This window comes from Chiloscyllium plagiosum, chromosome 6 (genome assembly GCF_004010195.1).
Source record: "Chiloscyllium plagiosum isolate BGI_BamShark_2017 chromosome 6, ASM401019v2, whole genome shotgun sequence".
Taxonomy (NCBI): Eukaryota; Metazoa; Chordata; class Chondrichthyes; order Orectolobiformes; family Hemiscylliidae; genus Chiloscyllium; species Chiloscyllium plagiosum.
This window is the reverse complement of record NC_057715.1, coordinates 50,530,381-50,553,602: the sequence shown is the minus strand read 5'-3', so window position 1 is coordinate 50,553,602 and position 23,222 is coordinate 50,530,381. Positions and strand designations below refer to the sequence as shown.

At 39.8% G+C, this 23,222-nt stretch overlaps 1 protein-coding gene across 1 annotated transcript in view; it reads right to left on the bottom strand.

Moving 5' to 3' along the window:
• The window catches only part of LOC122551135 (V-set and transmembrane domain-containing protein 5), a 41,536-nt gene that overhangs the window by 8,962 nt on the left and 9,352 nt on the right, over positions 1 to 23,222 (bottom strand). The window contains exons 2-3 of the mRNA XM_043692761.1: positions 8,013 to 8,339; positions 2,887 to 3,030 (exon numbers count right to left, since the gene is read on the bottom strand). Of these exons, the coding sequence (XP_043548696.1) occupies positions 2,887 to 3,030; positions 8,013 to 8,339 (471 nt within the window). The remainder of the gene's footprint in view (positions 1 to 2,886; positions 3,031 to 8,012; positions 8,340 to 23,222) is intronic.

Here is a 23,222-nt window from a genome sequence, read left to right as displayed (position 1 = left end):
AAGAAAGGAACATATTTATGGGAAATAGGAAGTGACCAAGTATAGGTCCTAGGAGAAACTCCAGAAAAATTGGTGCAAGAATAAGAGAATAAGTCATTGCTTGTGATTCTGGCTACGACTGCACAGGTGAGGCAGTTCCATTCAACAGGAAATGGAGGAAGTGTTTTGAAGGGGATTTTATTAGATTAGATTACTTACAGTGTGGAAACAGGCCCTTCGGCCCAACAAGTCCACATTAATCCGCCAAAGCGCAACCCACTCCCCTATATTTACCCCTTCACCTAACACTACGGGCAATTTAGCATGGCCAATTCACCTAACCTGCACATTTTTTGGATTGTGGGAGGAAACCTGAGCACCCGGAGGAAACCCACACAGACACGGGGAGAATGTGCAAACTCCACACAGAGAGTCGCCTGAGGTGGGAATTGAACCCGGGTCTCTGGCACTGTGAGGCAGCAGTGCTAACCACTGTGCCACCGCGCCGCCCATGGCATTTTGTGGTTGACCATGTAAAAAGCTACAGATAGGTATCAAGAAAGCTGAAGAAGGACATATTTACCAGTCACAGTCACAAATGATGTCATTTGTACTTTCGTAAGAAACATTACACTGCTGTGGTCAGGGAAAGGTTCAAAGCTGGAATACTGGGAAAATAAGCATGGATTTAGGAACTGGTGACATCTTCAACCATATTGGGGAGGAAAGGAAGGAAGGACTATTTTCAGGGTTTCAATGGCTGGAGAATTGATATGATGTAGTCGACTAGTTTCTGGCCCACACGCCATTTGAGTTCCCTCCTAAGAAAATAAGAACTTACTCTCTAATTTTCCAGGTCATATTTGAGTGCTGGGAGCAAGGTTTTTCTGTACTCTGTAATGGTGCAATCTCATGCAAATGTTTGGGCAGACCTTTAAATGGATGAGATGCTTTACATTATGCATAAGTCTACAATACATCATACAAAATATTGACATTTGTTCAACATAACAGGCTGCATTAGCGTACAAGAATGTAGAGAAGCCATCACTTTCTTTCAAGGATGCATCCATGAAAATTGTTACTTGAAAAATTATCCATCATAGATAATGCACAAGTTGAAGGAAAACAAGTATTTTTCTTGTTCACATGATTTTAAATGGATACTATGTTTTTGTGTGTTCAGCAGGTATACAAGATATCCTGCTAAATTGGATCTTCATGCAAAATCTTCCATTTATTGTTTGCCAACAAAATCAACTAATTTTATGTATTATGTTTTTGGTTTGCCATGGGTTTGCTAAAATTCCTGAGAACTGTAGTCAGCCTCATCAGTATTCAAGAGTTCATCTGCATAGAGCTTCATACACCGGAGAACTTTAGTTATTTAGATATGAAAGCTGATGGTGAACCAATTTCAAGGAAGGAAGAAGCAAAAGTAGCACCAAACAAAAGGCAAGTTGCTGCTTGCCGGAAATATAACATTATCATAAACCTTGGTGAATCAGGAGGATGAATAGCACATCAAATATCTCCAAGCAGAGTATAAAGCAAACAACTCTATGTTGTTGCATAGTGTAGCACAAGAAGAGATCAGTATCCTGCACTGTTTTGGAGCAGGATATCAGGGAACAATAGAGATGCAGATGCAAAGTTTTATCAGCATATTTCATGGTTCTCCTAATTGTTAGACATTTCAAAAAAATCTCTCAGCTTCCTCTGATGATTTGATTTGATTTAATTTATTGTAGTCACATATACAATGAAAGGTCTTGTTTTGCGAGCAGTACAAATAGATCATAGGAAACAAGGACATATAGATCGTAGGGTGCTTAGACAGAGCAAGGCATTCAGTTTACAACTCTATAGGAGGTGTGCAAAGCAAGATCAACATTAGCAAGATCAATTTTATTTGAAGTTAGAGAGTCCACTCCCAAGTCTAATAATAGCAGGAAAGAAGATGTTCTTGAACCTATTGGTGCATGTGTTCAAGGTTCTGTATGCATGCTGATGTTAATTTTAATATATTTGCCAAAGTTCTAAAATAAGATGTCTGTGATCAGAGTAATCAGTGAACTACAACTTGAAAGTCTCTCATCATTGCCTGCAAGGAGTCTATAGTAAAATGATTAAATAGCATCTTATCATTAGATTTGCTGTTACTGGCAATGCTTTACTAAGTGTTGTTCCACTTTTGGAATAAGTAACATAGTTTATTTTTGAATTCCTTGGTGAAAAATAATCTATCTATGCATTAAGTATTGTTGAGTTGGGCACTGCTTGATGTCCTGCTCCTCCATCCTTGTCCTTGGCCTTTCTCTGCTGTTCTTTCAGCCAGATTCAATACAGTAAGAGCCATGACACTGTTCTGTACTTTAAAACAACTGAGTGGTAATTTGCTATCTTTCTTTCTTTGTTCCATACTAGAATCCTACCAATTTTTATATTATTTAATATAATGCCGATTGGTAGCATCACTAACATGATCTTGGTTGAAAGGCAAGCATGACCAATTTGATTCATTTTCTGTTAATTGATAATAATCCACAATTGTTTTAAACTGGTTCAGTCCCAGGAGTAATTTTAGGAACATGGTCAGAAATGCACAATGTAAACATTACAAATTAATTCAAATTTAGTAGGTATGGTATTTATACAAAAAGATTGAATTATTGTTCTGTGCAGCTATTTTGCATTGCACAAAATAACTTATGTGCTTCACTACTTGAATACTTATTCTATTAGATGAAGGGCTTTTGCCCGAAACGTCGATTTTGCCTGTCCTCGGATGCTGCCTGAATTGCTGTGCTCTTCCAGCACCACTGATCCAGAATCTGGTTTCCAGCATCTGCAGTCATTGTTTTTACCTACTTATTCTATTAGGCTATTTTACCACAATGTGATTACCTGTTACACTTTGTGTTCTCTTCTTCATTTTATACAGTTCCACACTTTGATTGCAGATCCATAGAAAGAACATTAGGAGAATAGATATTGCAAAAAGAACTGTAGTAACAACAACAACGAAATACAAGTCCTTATAAATTGGTTCTGTGGAAATACAAATATTAGAAGAAATGTATTTTCATCTGGAATAAAATTTTAAATGATGGATGTTATATTATCAGAGATATATTTTTATGATTTTCTGATTTTGATCTGATTTCTTGTTAGAAAATGTAATTCAATATTCATGCAGTTGCACTTATAAGTTCTGAGAAAACATTGAACAAGCAGTAAATCATTAGCAAACTCTATATGCGTCTATGATTACCAAGACAAACTACAAAAAGAGGGAAAGTAAAATAAATGGGGATAGTGCTTTATTTGACAATAGCATTAATATAATTCACACATTACATTAGCCTATATCATCTTGAAATTTCTCTATCCTCATAGTATTTTTAGTGCCATTACAAATTTTGAAATTGTATCTCAATGGTAATCGAATACAATCCATCAATACACATCAAGAAGAACAGTGCTCTTCGTACTTCCCTTGTGGGATCCCATTCTAGCCCTTCTTCCAGTCAAAAAACAACATTCACAGTTAAACAGCAGATTACTGCTGATGCTGGAAATCTGAATAAAAATAGAAACTTCTTGGAAAGGTTAGCAGGTTAGATAGTGTCTGTGGGGAGGAGAACAGTTAACATCTCCGATCAATGACTTTTATCACTATAGAAAAGTTGGAGATGTAGCATATGGGTGGCATAAGTACAAAGGAAGATCTGTGATACGATGGAAATTAAGCAACATTGAATGACAGCAGAGCTTGACTTGTAGGACCAAAGGTGCTGGGGCAAGAAAAGAAGCAAAGAAACAAAAGATGTGTCCAAGGCAGGTGTGCTCAGTCTGAAAACAAAAATAAGAAAAACAGAAACATGCAAAGAAAGAGAAACAAAATGGGGAAACGTAGTTTACAATTTTGAAATTGTTGAATTTAACATTGGATCCAGAAAGCTGTATTGTACCTAAATGAAAAATGAGATACTGTTTGCAACCCTTGATCAGTTTCATTAGAAGAGTACAACAGGCCAAGTGGTGTCAGCATGAGAACAAGATGAAGAATTAAAATGATAGGCAAACAGAATTTGCACTTGCTGATTTATATTTGCAAATACATTCTATTTTGTTCAAAAAGCACACAATCTGTACGTAGTCAGTCCATGTGACATTTTATTAATTCCTATTTTGGAAATAGGACCAGTCCGACTCAAGGTTGGGATACTGATAGACTCTCCTCACACCTTCAATGCATTGTCTGAGCTGAGATGTTACCTTTTTTTTAATAAAATCTTAAGTTATCTCAGTAATGTGACTTGAAAGAAATTCTTAGATTTACATACTAATGAATCGAAACCTGCAACCCATTCTAAATGATTAAGACTTAACAGCAATCTAGGTTTGTTCAATACATCTCATCAGCTGTGTGATGTTTTGATCTTTTACTATAAATTCTGAGTTCTATGATTCTGCTCCACTAGCTACCTGATGAAGGACCAGTGCTCTGAAAGCTTGTACTTTCAAATAAACCTGGTGGACTATAACCTGGTGTTGTGTGAGTTTTAACTTTGTCCACTCCAGTCCAACACCGGCACCTCCACATCCTATCACACATTCCTTTGTTTTGATGGAAATTACCCCATGTTCAAAACCTACTGGATCTTGACATGAAACAATAACTTTGTTTCTCTTTTCAAAGCTGTTGCCTGACCTGCTGAGTATTTCCAACATTTTCTGTTCCTATTTAACATTAACAACTTCTCTGTTTCACTTGGCAGTTTCTCTTTTATTTTGGGGATTGCAACTTTTCTGACAAACCTATTTTGTGACACTTTTGGAAGTACAAATGCACTCATTTTCATCATTAACAATCTAATCAGAAACCTCATACAAGTTAATTCAAAACTATTTGAATTTTGAATTTAACTTTAACTTACTGACCTTCCTTAATTAATCCACACTTGTCCAATGAACTGCTAATTTTGACTGTGATCAACCACCGGTGAAGTCCCCCAGAGCTGTGTCATAACACGCATGAACAAGTTAACTAACTAAGCTCGACAAAGGGTCAGTTAGACTCGAAACGTCAGCTCTTTTCTCTCCTTACCGATGCTGCCAGATCTGCTGAGATTTTCCAGCAATTTCTCTTTTGGTTTCAGATTCCAGCATCCGCAGTAATTTGCTTTTAACTCATTGAGTTTTGGACATGTGTGTAATACAGGTAGGTCTGCTATAACCCCCGTTTCGTCAATGTGAGTTTACTATAACACAAGTGGCGAACTGGGGACACGTTTCTAAAACGCAAACCTTTAAAGTGTATATTGGTTTTAGTGTGATTCCAGCCCCATAGGTTTACATGGTACCGTTGTTTCATGATTTTCTTATAACATGGGTAGCACAAGAATAGAACTACCATGGTAACGACTGTGTTAAGAATTCTCAATAAATCTTTGCAGCATTAGAAGGGTAAGGCCAGTAATTCTGCAATTTCCTCCCTTGTTTCCTGCAGCATCCACAGATGCAACCTATCCACTCCTGGTGACCCATCACCTTTAAGTATATTGTTTCTTTTTAGATCTCATTTTTATCAATGTTTTGTCCATCCAATATTTTAACTATTGTTTCCTTTGCTGTGACATTGTCAGCAAAATCATCCCCTCTTTCCCTTTTCTATTTCCTTTTTCACTTTGTCGCTGAACATTCAATATTCATCCTGGATCTCAGTTGTATTATTAATCTGACATTTATTATCCATCCTTATTTTAAGCTGCAGTTTACATTCTGGATCTTTCATCATTCAGAGTGCTCCTTTGATTATAAATTAGAAGTAAAAATCCTTTAAAGCTACTCTGCTATTCAACAAAATCATAGCTGATCTGATTACCCCACATTCCAGCCAACACCACAGCCTTTACCTTCTTGTTACTGAAGAATCTATCGAGCTCTGCCTTAAAAATATTCAAAGACTTTGCTTCCACTGCCTTTTGAGATGTAGGGTTCCAGAGACTTGTGAACACTCTGAGGGAAGGAAATTCTCCTCAACTCCTATTTTTAAACAGTGACTCTTATTTTAAACAGTTCCAGATATTCCCACAAGAGAAGACATGTTTTCCAGATTCACCTTGCCAATGCCCCTCAGGATTATATGTTTTAACCACATAACCTCTTGCCCTTTTATAATCCACCAGAATCCAAATCTCACAAGTCCAAATTGCCCTCATCACCAAACTGCTTATTCCAGGGATTAGTCTAGTAAACCTTTTCTGAACTGTTCCCAATGTACTTACATCGTTTCTTAAATGAAGAAACAAAATTGTATACAAAATGCCACATGTGGTATCACCAGTGCCCTATGTAACCTCCCTGTTTTTATATTCAATTCCCTTACTGTACCTGTACACTAAATCTTTTGCAATTCACACACAAAGGCTGCACCCAAGTTTCTGCAATCTCTCATCATTTATACAATATACTTATTTTTTAATGTTCCTGTCAAAATGGACAATTTCATGTTTTCACACGTTATACTCAATTTGCCACTCACTTAAACTTTTAGATTAGATTACATTACAGTGTGGAAACAGGCCCTTCGGCCCAACAAGTCCACACCGACCCACCGAAGCCCACCCACCCATACCCCTACATTTACTCTTGACCTAACACTATGGGCAATTTAGCATGGCCAATTCACCTGACCTGCACATCTTTGGACTGTGGGAGGAAACCGGAGCACCCGGAGGAAACCCACGCAGACACGGGGAGAACGTGCAAACTCCACACAGTCAGTCGCCTGAGGTGGGAATTGAACCCGGGTCTCAGGCACTGTGAGGCAGCAGTGCTAACCACTGTGCCACCGTGCCGCCCACCGTGCCGCCCACTTTCTATATCATTTCATCGAAGTCATTTCATAAATTATAAATGGTTGAGGTCCCAGAACTGATTCTCATTGTACACCACTCATTATATCTTGCTAACCAGAAATAGACCCAGTTACACCTATTCTCTATATCCTGTCAGCTAGCCAATCTTCTGTCCATGCCCTATGTTATCCCCTACCAATGTGCTATGGTTTTCCTCCCTTTACCCCTAATGGGAATGGTACCTTGGCTGTTCACAAATGGAGAAAGTGTGGACTGCAGATGCTGGAGATCAGAGTTGAAAAGAGTGGTAGTGGAAAAGCACAGCAGGTCAGACAGCATCCAAGGAGCGAGAGAGTTGACGTTTCAGGCATAAGCCCTTCATCAGGAATTCCCAAATGATCTATTCTTTAGACATTGTCCAAGGTCAATTACAGTTTTGTCTGCCAATCTTTAATTCTAATTTACCCATGACTGATCCATTCTCAATCTACTGCTTCAGAGCATCTAGAGCTCTTCTTCCTGCTAACTTAAACTCATGATACTTTGAGCACTGTCCCCATCCCATGCCGAAACTTGATTCATCTGATGCTCATTATTTTTCAGAACTCTATCCAACAATACCTTCTTCCTCATTAAGCTAGAAATATACTGATGAAGAAAATTATGCCAAAACCATTCTAGAAACTTTAGCACCCTTTACAGTCTGCTCCTGGTCCATACAGAAAGTTGAAAATGAAATTAAAACCAGATGTTTAGTTCTCTTGTGCATATTGAGAGCAAGGGAGTGCTTTTACGGTCCCCACACACAACTTAGTCCTTGTGGTTAAGGCAGCTAATTTGGTCCTGATTGATATGATTAATTGATATAATCAATATCAGGTAATATTAATTGATTTGCTTACTGAAGACAGAACACTATTTCCTCCCTGTGGGGTGGTCTTTCTCTGGTTGAACGACTGGGTTCATACGGATCATGGGGAGGAAGGGAGCTAAATCAGTCCAGACAACAACTCCCACTATATTTACTATCTCTCTCTGCCTGTTTTCCACCAGATGGAGCAGTTAAGCTTGGGCTATGGCTTCTATTTGAGACAAGAGGAAATCTTAAAATGAAGCCAGACATACAGAAAGAAAAGGACAAGAAGTGAATCATTAATAACAACTTACCATTTATATTCAATATAATAACACCATCCTTGCTTCCTCCTACTTTATCTGTCACTGTCACAACATAGCAACCAGCATCATATAACTGAACATTAGAAAGCTGGATAGACCCATTTCTGTATTCCTGAATCCGGTCTTGATAGCTCTCTGAAATGTTTTGATAACTGCCTGGTTCCCAGGTGATGATATTTGTCATTCCCCGTGATGATAGCTGCCTCCATCTAATTGTAGGCACTCCAGTGCATCTATATTCCACTGATAGAATAGCATTTTCATCCACTGAAGCACTGACAAAATGATGAGGTATTAGCACCGTAATTCCATTTGCTGCAAAATAACAGATTCAGATATGTTGATTATGATTATAAATGTAATTCTACTTCCTAAGTCACAGGTATTTTTAATCAACCTCTTCCGACACAACTTGAGCACTTAGGATTTGAAAACAGATTTTCTGGCTGAAAAGTAAGGACACGTATCACTGCATCACAAGTGCCTCTATTCCTTAAGTTATTTAATGAGGCAGAAAATGTTGAGATCAATTGTAGAAGAGCTTGTTGGTGCAATACCATCAACACTAGGAAAAGGGAAGACCCTAAGTGTCCAATCTGAGCAACATTGGTGGTCAGGTATTAAGTACAGGCTGTGACATCTCTCACAGGAGACAGAAAATTGAACAGTTAGGTCATGCCTCGATTAAAACAACTTTGGAGATAAAAATACCAATCTGTCAATTGTATTTTTAGGGATGTAGCATTTCATAGAACATAGAATAGTACAATACAGTACAGGCCCTTCGGCCCTTGATGTTGTGATTACCTTTTTTCCTACTCTAAGATCAAACTACCCTACATACCCTTCATTTTACGATCATCCATGTGACTATCCAAGAATCACTTAAATGTCTCTACTGTATCTAACTCTACTACCACCGCTGGCAGTGCATTCCATGCACCCACCACTCTCTGTGTAAAGAACCTACCTCTGACATCTTCCTTCCTCCAATCATCTTTAAAATTATGCTCCCTCCTGATAACCATTTACTCCCTGGGAAAAAGTTTCTGGCTATCCACTCTACCTATGCCTCTGATCATCATGTACACCTTTATTAAGTCACTTCTCATCCTTCTTCACTCTAATGAGAAAAGTCCTAGCTCCCTCAACTTTTCTTCATAAGACATGTCCTCCAGTCCAGGCAGCATCTTGGTAAATCTCCTCAACACCCTCTCTTAAGCTTCAAAATTCTTCTTATAATGAGGCGACCAGAACTGAATATAATATTCCAAGTGCAGTCTAACTAGGGTTTTAAAGAACCTTGTGGCTCTTAAACTCAATGCCCCTGTAATGAAAGCCAACACACTATATGCCTTCTTAACAACCCTATCAACTTGGGTGGCAAACTTTGAGGGATCTATGGATGTGGAAGTGGACCCTCCATACTACCAAGAATCCTGCCTTTAACCCTGTATCCTGCATTTAAATTCAACCTTCCAAAATGAATCACTTCACACTTTCCAGACTGAACTCCATCTGCCACGTATCAGCCTAGTTTTCCATCCTGTCAATGTCCCAATGCAACCTTCAATAGCCCTCCACCCTAACCACAACTCCACCACAACTTTCATGTCATCGGCAAACTTACTAACTCATCTTTCCATTTCCTTATCCAAGTCACTTATAAAAATAACAAAAAGCAGAGGTCCCAGAACAGATTGCAGTGATACACCACTTGCCACCAACCTCCAGGCTGAATGCTTTCCAATTACTACCACCCTCTGTCTTATATGGAGCAGCCAATTCTGTATTCAGACAGCCAAATTTCCCTGTATCCCGTGCTTCCTTCCTTTCTGAATAAGCATACCATGGAGAACCTTATCAAATGCCTTGCTAAAATCCATATGCAACACATCCACTGCTCTACCTTCATCGATGTGTTTTGCCACATCCTTAAAGAATTCAATAAGGTTTGTGAGGCATGACCTTTCCCTCACAAAGCCATGCTGACTATCTTAAATCAAATTATGCTTTTCCAAATAATCATAAATCGTGTCTCTCTCAGAATCCTCTCCAATAATTTGCCTACTTCCCACTCTTCTAAGTCCATTCTTCAGTTCCTTCCTGGCCACTTTGTAACCCTCTAGAGCCCTTACTGATCCTTGCTTCCTCAAAGTAAGCTTCCTTCTTCCTCTTAAATAGATGTTCTACATCTCTTATTATCCAAGGTTCTTTCACCATACCATCCCTTCCTTGCTTCAGAGGTGCAAACCTGTCCAGCACTCACAGCAAGTGCTCTCTAAACAATTTCCACATTTCTGTCATGCTTTTCCCTGAGAATATCTGTTCCCAAGTTATGCTCCACAGTACCTGCCTAATAGCATTGTAATTCCCCACTTCGCCAATCAAATACTTTCCCATACCGTCTGCTTCTATCCTTCATGATTATATTAAAGATCAGGGAGTTGTGATCACTAACATTCAATTGCTCTTCCACCCAAGAGATCTGACATCTGCTCTGATTCATTGCAAAGCACCAAATCCAATATGGCCTCCCATCTACTCGGCCTATCTACCCTTTGATTCTGGAATACTTCTTGGACACACATGGCATTTCTTTTCATAAATCTGGAGCTTAGGGCCAAATTATACCTAAGCCCCTTTTTTGCCTACTTATACTGAGCTGAGTTCATTAAAATGTAATCAAATAAACAATAAAGATAAAGTTACATTTCTGACAATGAGGTTCAAATTAGAATCAGATAAAATTGAATCAGAAATAATGGGGTCGCAGGATTCTATAGTGGTATGTTGTGTCAACTGGTGCAGCCTGAAAGCAGCCCATGATCCAAAGGTTAAAGGGCTTGGTTGTACTGATAGCCACAGTCAGTTCTGTCAATGCCTGATTTGGAGCTTGAGTTATACCTGCACCTAGTAAAGTTGTGTACCTATAGCCTCCTTGCTAAAACAATGACATGCCATGATAGTATTTCTGAAAAGTTCCTTTTGGAAAAATGCAAACTGAATATGCATTGAGTGCATGCTTTCCTGTCAAGTTCCCACCTCATTCATCGTATCATTAGCAAAATCTACTCAGGAATCAGAAGTCACGTTCAAGTTAAATAAAAGGCCAAAAGAAAAACCATCCAGATGTTAACTAGTAGCAGTAATTACCATGTATGTATTATGTGCTTCTTCAACTGTGCTACTTGCAAGACAGCAAGGATGCTGACTGGATGACTTTAATAAGGGAGTCAGTACTGAGGTACAACAATGTCAAAATAGGTTCTTCCAACAAGTACAGGACTCTAACTCAAATACGTTTTATGTATTTGTGTGGTGAGCCATTGACACACTGAATGTTAGTGAAGCCTCATTAAATCATGGTATGTAAAACATTGCCATCTGATAAAATAAGGTTAGAGACAAAAAAAAACCTGTAAATGCTCGAATCCAAAGTAGACAGGCAGGAGCCTGGAAGAACATGGCAAGCCAGGCAGCATCAGAAGGTGGAGAAGTCAACATTTTGGGTGCAAACCTTCTTCAGGGCTACATCTGAAATGTCGACTTCTCCACCTCCTAATGTGACCTGCCTTGCCATGTTCTTCCACGCTCCTGCCTGTCTACTATTTTAAAAAAAACACACTTCTTTGATGACTATTTGCATGCTTACATTGTTTTTAGAGAATGAAAGAATAGATGTGCGTAATCATATTTCTAGGCCAAGGCACATATACATAGATCAAATTCAATTAATTTTCTCAAGAATTTAAGTGAACTTTATCTATGTTTGTCTTAAACAATCATGTTTGCTCAGTAAACTTTCATGGTAATGTGTTGACGTATTCTTTATTTTAGATAGGCAATTTAAATCTATCCTTTACATTAGCAGAGAACTACAATGCAAGTAAAATTCTAAAGCATTTGGCTAAGGTCTTATGTTAAATATTGGATAGTATGAAAGGGTTTATTATTTGTAGTGGGGTGCAATGTTAGAGTAGCAAGTCAGCAAAGTAAGTCATAGATATCACCATAGATATGGTGCAAAATCAACTGTTTGCATCCCAGTAAATATAAAAAAAATGCCATGGATGAATGTTACATGGTAGTATTACCTTTTGTTCAAGCAAGTTTATGAACATAAGGAACAAGAACATAATTTTTCCTAATGTTTTGCCCTATGGTAATTACATATTTATAAATTTAGCTTAAAGTGGATAAGTTTTTTTTAATATATTGACTTTATCTTACAGTGGTGGTATCTGATATTTTAATAGCTGGTTTAAATGAGTTATATACTTCTAAGGAAAAAATAAATTTGAAATCCCAGTTATTTACTGAAAAAATGAAGCCATAGATTCCATAGTTTAAAACAAATTAATTTTTACTATATAAAAATTGACCAGATCAAATGTTCGTGTTATCTTAGGTAACTCCCTATAGTCTAATATCAAGAATCAACATAAGTTTAACATAAGACCATAAGACATAGGAGCAGAAATTAGCCCATGTGGCCCATCGAGCGTGCTCCACCATTCAACCCCATTTTCCTGCTTTCTCCCCATAACCTTTGATCTCCTTGGCAATCAAGAACTTATCAATCTCTGTTTTAAATATACTCAGTGACAGAAGGCCGCCCAGCTTTCTGTAACAATGAATTCCACAGATTCATCACTCTCTGGCTAAACAAGTTTCTGCTTATCTCCATTCAAAAAGGTCTTCTCTTTAGTCTAAGACTGTGTCTTTGGGTTCTCATCTCTCCTACCAATAGAAGCATCTTCCCAACGTCCCAACAGGATTCAGTATTCTGAAAGTTTCAATCAGATCCCCCCCTCATCCTTCTAAATTCCATTGAGTATAGTCCCAGGGTCCTTAAATGGACCTCATATGTTAAGCTTTTCTTTCCTAGGATCATTCTTGTAAGCCTCCTGTGGACCTGCTCTCAGGCTTTCCTGAGATGTGGGGCCCAAAATTGCTCACAATACATTAAATGTGGTCTGACAAGAGCCTTCTAGAGCCACAGAAGTACATCACTGCTATTATATTCTAGTCTGTTCAAGATGAATGACAACATTGTATTTGCCTTCCATCTGCTGTTTCAACCTGCAAGTTTACCTCAAGAGAATCCTGCACTAGGACTCCCAAGTTCCTTTGCATTTCGGATTTCTGAATTTTCTCCTCATTTAGAAAATAGTCCATGTTTCTATTCTTCCGACCAAAGTGCATTAGCACACATTTTCCAATATTGTATTTCATCTGCCACTTCTTTGCCCACTCTCCTAACCTGTCTAAGTCTTTCTGCAGCCTCTCTGTCTCCTCAATACTACCTGCCCCTCCACCTATTTTTGTCATCTGCAAACTTAGCCAGAATGCCCTCAGTTCCCTCATCCGGATCATTAATGTATAAAGTGAAAAGTTGTGGTTCCAACATCGACCCTTGTGGACCACCACTAGCCACCTGCTTCCATCCTGAGAAAGACCTTTGTATCACCACCCTCTGCCTTCTGCCAGACAGACAATCTTCTCTCCATGGAAGTACCTGGCCTTTAACACCATCTTACTCAGCAGCTTCCTGTGCGGCACCTTAGCAAAGGATTTCTGGAAGTTTAGATAGCTAACATCATTGGCTGTCCTTAGTCTAACTTGTTTATTACCACCTCAAAGAATTTGAACAGATTCCCTTGATGAGACCATGCTGACTTTGCTCTATTTTACTATTTTACTATGCACTTCCAAGTGTTCAGAAATCTCATCCTTCACAATGGACTCCAAAATCTTACCAATGACTAAGGTCAGTCTTTTGTCTTGCTCCCTTTTTAAATGTGGGGTTACATTTGCAATTTTCTAGTTCTCTGGGACCCTCCCTAACTCCAGTGATATCTGAAAGATCACTACTAAAGCCTTCACTATCTCTTCAGGTATCTCTTTCAGAACTCTAGGGTGTGGCCCATCTGATCCAGTCAATTTATCCACTTTCAGACTTTCAGTTTTTCTAGTATGTTCTCCTTGCTGATAGCCACCATAGTCATCTCTGTCTCTGACTCTCTTGATTCTTTGACAAATAATTGGCAGCACGATGGTGCAGTGATTAGCACTGCTGCCTCACAGCACCAGGGACCCAGGTTCGATTCTAGCCTTGGGTGACTGTCTGTGTGGAGTTTGCCCATTCTACCCGTATCTGCATGGGTCCCCTCCGGATGCTCCGGTTTCCTCACACAATCCAAAGATGTGCAGGTCAGGTGAATTGGCTGAGCTAAATTGCCCATAGTGTTCAGGGATGTGGAGGTTAGGTGCATGTGTCAGGCGTAAATGTAGGGGAAGGGGTCTGTGTGGGTCACTTTTCAGAGGGTTGGTGTGGACCTGTTGGGCCAAAGGGCCTTTTTCCATACCGTAAGTATTCTAAATAGATTACAGGCAAATTGTGATTGATTATAAACAATTTATTACACATTGAATGGCATTTGCAACTAAGAGAAATCTTCTGAATTAGCTCACTAGTTCACTTCACAGATATGTCATCAGTCATTGTTCAGACTTCTTTATGAAGAATTTCAGCTTCTCTTTTTCAAGAATTCAGCCTGATCCTCAGACAACAGCAGATACAAACAACCCAAGTTCCATAGGCACAATATTAACTACAAATAGTTTGTGTCTGCGATCACTTCTTAATTCTATGTAAGATGGTCCAGATTGTGTATCTTAGCTAGTTCTCAGCTTCTGGTTCTAACCTTTATATTCTTCAACCTGTTATACTATACCATTAGGCTACTCATCTACCTGAGCACTGGTTACCTATTATATGCTTTCAACCAGTTCAACACTGCTCCAAAGCTTTACATTTGCAGTCATTAGCAGTGGTGTTTTCAGTGGCAGGACCAGAAGGGAGCAACACTTAAGATCAGGGCCAGATAGTCAACCAAATTGGTCTATGCGTGAGGAGCATGATGAATCATGTGGCAGAGGCTGGCAGGAAGTTGACAGCCCTCCTGCCACCTCACGTAGTCACATGCCTGTACATTGTATATGAAGGGCACACAGATTGACATTCACTTCCTGAAAGCCAAGAACATCATTTTGGTTGTCTGAGTGGACACCAAGAACTGACATTCCAAGAAGGTATAACATACTCATGGATTTTACTTCCCCCCCCAATCCCCTCCCATGTTTCAACAACATCTAAATGCAGGTTTATTTACAGAAAAGTGAAATGTCTAGTTTCCCAGAAATGAAAATAGGGGGCCCATGTCAGACATGGCAGCCTCACTGGAGGTCAAAGTGCAGGTCAGCACCAATGGGGACAACAGAAAGACCATGGTCCAGTGCCAAAAGAGAATAAAAGACTTGTTGTGCTCAGCAAGGGTATTTGGAGGGAGTCATGGCATAGTAGCATTGTCACTAGACTAGTATCCAGATACCATAGTGTTCTGGGGAGATGGGTTTGAATTCCATCTTGGTGGATGGTGAAAGTTGAAATTCAATAAAAAAACTTTAATAAAAATTATGCCTGATAGCAACTGTGTAATCATGTTAATTGTCCATAAAAACCCATCTGGTTCACTGATATCCTTTAGGAAATGAAATCTGCCATCTTTACCTGTATTTCTGACATAAATGTGATGGCAGACGCAAAGCAATGTGGTTGACTGTTAACTGTCCTCTGAAATAGCTTAGCCAACCACTTAAAATGAGGACAATAAGAGGTGTACAATTGGATGCCCCCATCACATGAACATTTGTTTTAAAAAATTTGGGACTGTGTCATCTGTGTTATAAAATAACACTCAAATGGATATCAAGTAGTGTAAATTTGAGAGTGCAGCAGGTTATTGGATAGGACAGTTGGTTGCAGGCCTTAACATCAGGTGGAATATGCAGACAATGTCCAGAGGCTGATAATGGGGAGTTAATAGTAGCTAATGTACAAATGGCAGATGAAATGAACAAATATTTTACTTCTATCTTCACTATCGAAGATTCATAAACATTCTAATACTCACTATAAATTAAAAGGTGGAAGAGAGATGATCTTAGTGAAATTAAAATCATGACTGAAGTGTTATTAAGGAAATTCTTGGAACTGTGGGGATATGTTCCCAGCACTTATTAAATTCATCCGAGGGTATTAGCAGGGGTGACTAATGAGCAAATAGATGTGTTAGACACAAAAAACCCGCAGATGCTGTACTCCAAGATTGACAAGCAGGAGGCTGGAAGAGGACTTCAAGCCAGGCAGCATCAGGAGGTGGGGAAGTTAACGTTTCAAGTGTAACCCCTCTTCAGGATGTATTGGTGTTAATTTTCTAAAATCTCCCTAGATTCAGAAAATGTTGCATTAAACTGGAGAGAAACAATTATAATCCTCTATTTAAGAAGGGACAAAGAAGGAAAACAGGAAACTATAGGTCAGTTAACTTGTCATCTGTCGTAGGGAAGATGTTAGAATCAGTCATTAAGGGGATTATAGCTGATCCCTTAGAAAAACTGAATGTAATTGGACAGAGTAAGTATAGTTTTGGAAAAGGCAAATCATATTTAATATGGATTAGAGTTCTTTGAAGGAGTTATATATACTGTGAATAGGGAGGAAGCTGTAGACAAATGCACTTAGATTTGCAGAAGTCATATGATAAGCTGCCACATTAAAGGGTATTGTAGAAACCAAAAAGTCATGGTGTAAGTGGTAATATATTAGCACAGGTAGATGATTGGTTAGTGGCAGAAAACAGAGTTATGCATAAAAGAGTTCTGTGCTGGGCCTCAATTTCTTCTAATATACAACAATAAATTAGATAGCGGAAGTGAACATATGATGACTAAATTCACAGGCAGGAAAGAATGTTATGAAGAAGAGATACGGAGTTTACAGATAGATAGAGATTGGTTGACTGAGTGGACAGAAATCTGTCAGATGGAGTATAACAGTAAAGTTTAAACAGAAAATGTAAAGTTGTTCAATTTGATGGAAAAATAGGAAAGCAGGGAATTACTTAAACAAAACCTTTTGCAGAATTTTGAGTTGCAGAAGGATCTACATTTTCTGGTGCATCTGGCATACAAAAAGTTGGTATCTAGGCACAGCAAGTAATCATGAGGGTTAATGAGATGCTTTCCTTTATAACAAGAGAAATTGAACAGAAAAGTAAGAATGTTCTCCTTCAATTATACAGGTTATTGGTGCATCTACATCTCAAATAATGTGTACAGTTTAGGTTTCCTTGTTTAACGAAGGGCATAAAGGCATTGGAGTGATTTCAAGGTTTATTAGAGTGATAACCGGAGTGAATCGGTTGTCTTATGGAAAATGTTGGATTGGCTGAGTTGGTTTGAGTTTGGAAGAATGAGGGGTGCCTTGACTATAATGTGTAAGATTCTCTAATGTACAAGATGAATAATAGTCTTGGCAAGGTGAGTGCAGAAAGGTAATTCCTCTTTTGGGTGACTCAAGATCTTGAGGCAGTGTTTCAAAATTAGGGGTCTCTCTAATCGGTTAGAGAGGAGGAGGAAGATCTTTGTCTCTCAAGTTGTATGACCTTAGAACTTTGTCTTAGTAAATAGAGGAGGCAAGGTTGTTGAATATTTGTAAGGTAGAGAGAGAGATGAATTTGTATTAGGCAGGATAATCAAATATCATTGTGAGTAGCCAGAGATGTGGAATTTGAAGCACTAACAGATCAACCATGGTCTTACTGAATGGCAGAAAAGGCTTGAAGGGCTGAATGTCCTACTTCTGCAACTAATTAAATGTTCATATGATGGAGAGCCATACCACATAAGAACTCTTCCTTTGTCGACAAGGAGGGCTCTGAACTTGCCAGGATGGATGAGGACTTTGCCTGTGCCAATGAAAAGACTGGGGTTTAGCAGAAACTCGGAGAGGATGTCTCCAGCTTGCTATTCACAATTCCATTGATTGTCCACTTAGGTCCTTGTAGCAAACTACATAAAAAGAGGTAGAGAGAACCTATCCCTAGATTTCACATCCACCTCCACCTCAAGCACCACCTCTGAGGGTAATGCTGCCAAATCCTCAGATGATAAACCATCACGGCTTTCACCCAAACTCCACCAGATGCAGGCACATTCATTTCAATGGGTGCATGGTCTGGATTTGGCACAGTGCCAAAATCCTGATCATATCACAGAGATGTGCCAGCAGCTGATGGAGAATGTGACAGCCAAGGTCTCCAAATTAGAGAAATCTGGATGATGATGAGCCTCTGGATTGAGCCATATGAGACCCTGTGGAGTTGCAAAGACAATTAGAGAACATTTGGCTGAGGCGGTGTGTTGCATTGAGCAATATGTGGAGGGATCCATCCAATTTTCAGCTGCTGTTATGGCTCCAGCGTGTAACCTCTTGACTGCCTCCGTGGAAAGAATGATGACCACCTTCAAGAGCGATGCACAGCAGAAAATGCAGTGGCTGCCAGGTATGTGCTCAGAACTGCACTTTGTCAAGGATCAGGAGTTGCCTTTGAATGCTGATGGGGAGGAGCAGTGGAAGAAATTCACCCCAATAACTTCATCCTAGTGTCCTTTAAAGTTGCCCTGTCACTCCACCACATCCCCCCCCCCCCACCCATATCCCTCTAAGCCCTTCCTATTTTTATGCTCATCAAGGTACCTTTTAAATGTTGTAATTGTATCAACCTCCAACACAAAAAAGGTGCCCCTTGGGTCCCTTTTAAATCTTTCTCCTCTCACCTTAAATCTATGCCCTCTAGGGGAAAAAGCCTTGGCATAAACTTTTATAGGGTCACCCCTCAGCCTCCAATTCTCCATGGATTATAGCCACAGTCATATGCTCCATGGATTATAGCTCGAACACTCCAATCCTGGCAACCTTCTTGTAAATCTTTTCTGAACTTTTTCAAGTTTCACAACATCCTTCGTACAGCAGGGAGACAAGAATTGAAAACAGCATTCCAAAAGTGGCATAACCAATATTCTCTATAGTCACAGAATGACCTCCCAAATCCTATACTCAATGCACTGACCAATAAAGGTAAGCATACCAAATACCTTCTTCACTACCTGTGACTTTACTCTCAAGGAACTATGAACCTGCACTCTAAGGTTTCTTTGTTCAGCAACACTCTCCAGGACCCAACAATTAAGTGTTTAAGTTCTGCCCTGATTTGCCTTTACAAAATGCAGCACCTCACATTTATCTAAATTAAAGTCCATCTGTCACTCTGAGTATTCTGAGGTAACATTCTTGGCTGTCCACTACACCACCAATTTTGATGCTATTTGCAAACTTACTAACCATACCTTCCATGTTCACATCCAAATCATTTATATAAGTGACAAAAAGCAGTGGAACCAGCACCAATTCTTGTGGCACACTGCTGGTCACTGGCCTCCAATCTGAAAACACCTTCCACCACCACCCTCTGTCTCCTACCTTCGAGCCAGTTCTGTATCCAAATGACCGGTTCTCCCTGTATTCCATGTGATTTCGCCTTGCTAACCAGTCTACCAAGCAGAACCTTGTTAAGCTCCTTACTGAAGTCTATATAGATCATGTCCACCACTCTGCCTTCATCTAATCTCTTCATTATATCTTCAAAAAACTCAACCAAGTTAGTGAGACATGATTTCCCATGCACAAAGCCATGTTGACTATCCCTAATCAGTCTTTGCCTTTCCAAATACATATAAATCCTGTCCCTCAGGATACCCTCCAGCAAATTGCTCTCCACTTATATCAGGCTCACTGGTTTATAGTTCCCTGGCTTTTCCTTATCACCTTCCTTAAATAGTGGCACCACATTAGCCAACCTCCAGTCTTCTACCTGTGGCTATCAATGCTATAAATATCTCAGCAACCGGCCCAGCAACCACTTCCCTGGCTTCCAAAGAGTTCTAGGGTACACTTAGAGTCATAGAGTCATAGAGATGTACAGCATGGAAACAGACCCTTTGGTCCAACCCGTCCATGCCGGCCAGATACCCCACCCAATCTAGTCCCACCTGCCAGCATCCACCCCATATCCCTCCAAACCCTTTCTATTTATATTCCCATTCAAATGCCTCTTAAATGTTGCAATTGTACCAGCATCCACCACATCCTCTGGCAGCTCATTCCATACACGTACCACCATCTGCGTGAAAATAATTGCCCCTTAGGTCTCTTTTATATCTTCCCCTATGCCCTCTAATTCTGGACTCCCCGACTCCAGGGAAAAGACTTTGTTTATTTATCCTATCCATGCCCCTCATAATTTTGTAAACCTCTATAAGGTCACCCCTCAGCCTCTGAGGCTCCAGGGAAAACAGCCCCAGCCTGTTCAGCCTCTCCCTGTAGCTCAAATCCTCCAACCCTGGCAACATCCTTGTAAATCTTTTCTGAACCCTTTCAAGTTTCACAACATCTTTCTGATAGGAAGGAGACCAGAATTGCACACAATATTCCAACAGTGGCCCTTTCCCAAAATGTAGCACCTGGCATTTATCTGAATTAAACTCCATCTGCCACTTCTCAGCCCATAGGCCCATCTGGTCCAGATCCTGTTGTAATCTGAGATAACCCTCTTCGCTGTCCACTACACCACCAATTTTGGTGTCATCTGCAAACTTACTAAGTGTATCTCTTATGCTCGCATCCAAACCATTTATGTAAATGACAAAAAGTAGAGGACCCACCACCGATCCTTGTGGCACTCCACTGGTCACAGGCCTCCAGTCTGAAAAACAACCCTTCACCAATACCCTCTGTCTTCTACCTTTGAGCCAGTTCTGTATCCAAATGGCTAGTTCTCCCTGTATTCCATGAGATCTAATCTTGCTAATCAGTCTCCCATGGGGAACCTTGTCGAACGCCTTACTGAAGTCCATATAGATCACATCTACTGTTCTGCCCTTATCAATCTTCTTTGTTACTTCTTCAAAAACCTCAATAAGGTTTGTGAGACATGATTTCCCACGCACAAAGCCATGTTGACTATCCCTAATCAGTCCTTGCCTTTCCAAATACATGTACATCCTGTCCCTCAGGATTCCGTCCAACAACTTGCCCACCACCGAAGTCAGGCTCACTGGTCTATAGTTCCCTGGCTTGTCTTTACCGCCCTTCTTAAACAGTGGCACCACGTTTGCCAACCTCCAGTCTTCCAGCACCTCACCTGTGACTATCGATGATACAAATATCTCAGCAAGAGCCCCAGCAATCACTTATCTAGCTTCCCACAGAGTTCTCAGGTACATCTGATCAGGTCCTGGGTATTTATCCACTTTTAACCGTTTCAAGACATCCAGCACTTCCTCCTCTGTAATCTGGACATTTTGCAAGATGTCACCATCTATTTCCCTACAGTCTATATCTTCCATATCCTTTTCCACAGTAAATACTGATGCAAAATATTCATTTAGTATCTCCCCCACCTTGATCAGGTCCTGGGGATTTATCCACCTTTATGCCTTTTAAGACGTTCAACACCTCCTCCTCTGTAATATGGACATTTTTCAAGATGTTGCTACTTATTTCCCCAAGCTCTTCACAATAAACACTGATGCAAAATGTTTATTATCTCCCCCATCTTCTGCGGTTCCACACATAAGTGGCCTTGCTAATCTTTAAGGGACCCTATTCTCTCCCCAGTTACCTCTTTGTCCTTGATGTATTTGTGGAATCCCTTTGGATTTTCCTTAACCCTATTTGCCAAAACAATCTCATGTCCCCTTTTTGCCCTCCTGATTTTCCTCTTAAGTGTACTTTTACTGCCTTTATACTCTTCGCAGGATTCACTCAGTCCTTGCTGTCTGTACCTGACATGTGCTCCCTTCTTTTTCTTGAGCAAATCTCAACTTCTTTAGTCATCCAGTATTCCCTCCAACTACCAGCATTGCCCTTTACCCTGACAAAAACTCACTGTCTCTGGACTGTTGTTATCTAATTTTTGAAGGCCTCCCACTTCCCAGCTATCACTATACCTGTGAATATCCACCCCCAATCAATATTTCGAAGTTCTTCCTAATAGTGTCAAAATTGGTCTTCCTCCAATTTAGAACTTTAACTTTTAGATCTGGTCTATCCTTTTTCACTATTTCAAAACTAATAGAATTATGATCATTGGCCTCAAAGTGTTCCTTCAGTGATACCTCAATCACCTGATATGTCTTATTTCCCAAGAGTAAGTCAGGTTTTTACACCTTCTCTATTAGGTACTTTCACATACTGATTTAGAAAATTTCCTTGCACACACTTCACAAATTCCTCTCCATCGAAACTCTTGAAGTCCCAGTCTATGTTTGGATAGTTACAATCCCCTACTATTACCACGCTATTACTCTTATAGATAACTGAGCTATCCTTACAAATTTGTTTCTCAATTTCCAGCTGACTACTGACTACAATCCCAATAAGGTGATCATCTCTTTCTTATGTCTCAGTTCTACCGAAATAGCATCCCCGAATACATTCCCAGGAATATCCTCCCTATGCACAACTGCAATGTTATTCCTAAGCAAAAATGCCACTCCTCCTCCTCTGTTGCCCCTGCTTTCTATTCTACCTATAGCACCTATACCCTGGAACACTGAGCTGCCAGTCCTGTCCATCCCTGAGCCATGTTTCTGTAATCGCTATGATTTTGCAGTCCCATGTTTCCAATCATGTCCTGAGTTCGTCTGCTTCTCACATTGAAATAAATGCAGTTTAATTTATCAGTCCTACCTTGTTCTCTGCTTTGTTCCTGCCTTATCTGACTGTTTGACTCACCCCTTTTCCCAACTGCACCATTCTCAGACTGATCTCTTTACTCACTATCTCCCTGAGTAGCCCCCTCCCCTCACTAATTTAAATCCTCCTGAGCAGCTCTAATAAATCTCCCCACCAGTATACTAGTCCTCTTTCAATTCTACCCCAGAAGACATTCCAATAATCCAAAAACATGAATCCTTCTCCCCTACACTAGCTCCTCAGTCTTTCAGCCCTGGAATCATTCTCGTAAACCTCTTCTGGATCCCCTCAATTGCAAACACATTCTTACTTAGATATAGGGCTGAAAACTGCTGACTATGTTCCAAATGTTGTCTGACCAGAGCCTGATACAGTCTCAGCACTATATCTCTGCTCTTATATTCTAGTCCCCTTGAAATGCCTTCCTAACTACCATTGAACCTGCTTATTAACCTTAAAAGAATCCTGGACTATGGCTCCCAATATCCTTTGTGCTTCAGATTTCTGAAGGTTTTACCCATTTAGAAAATAGT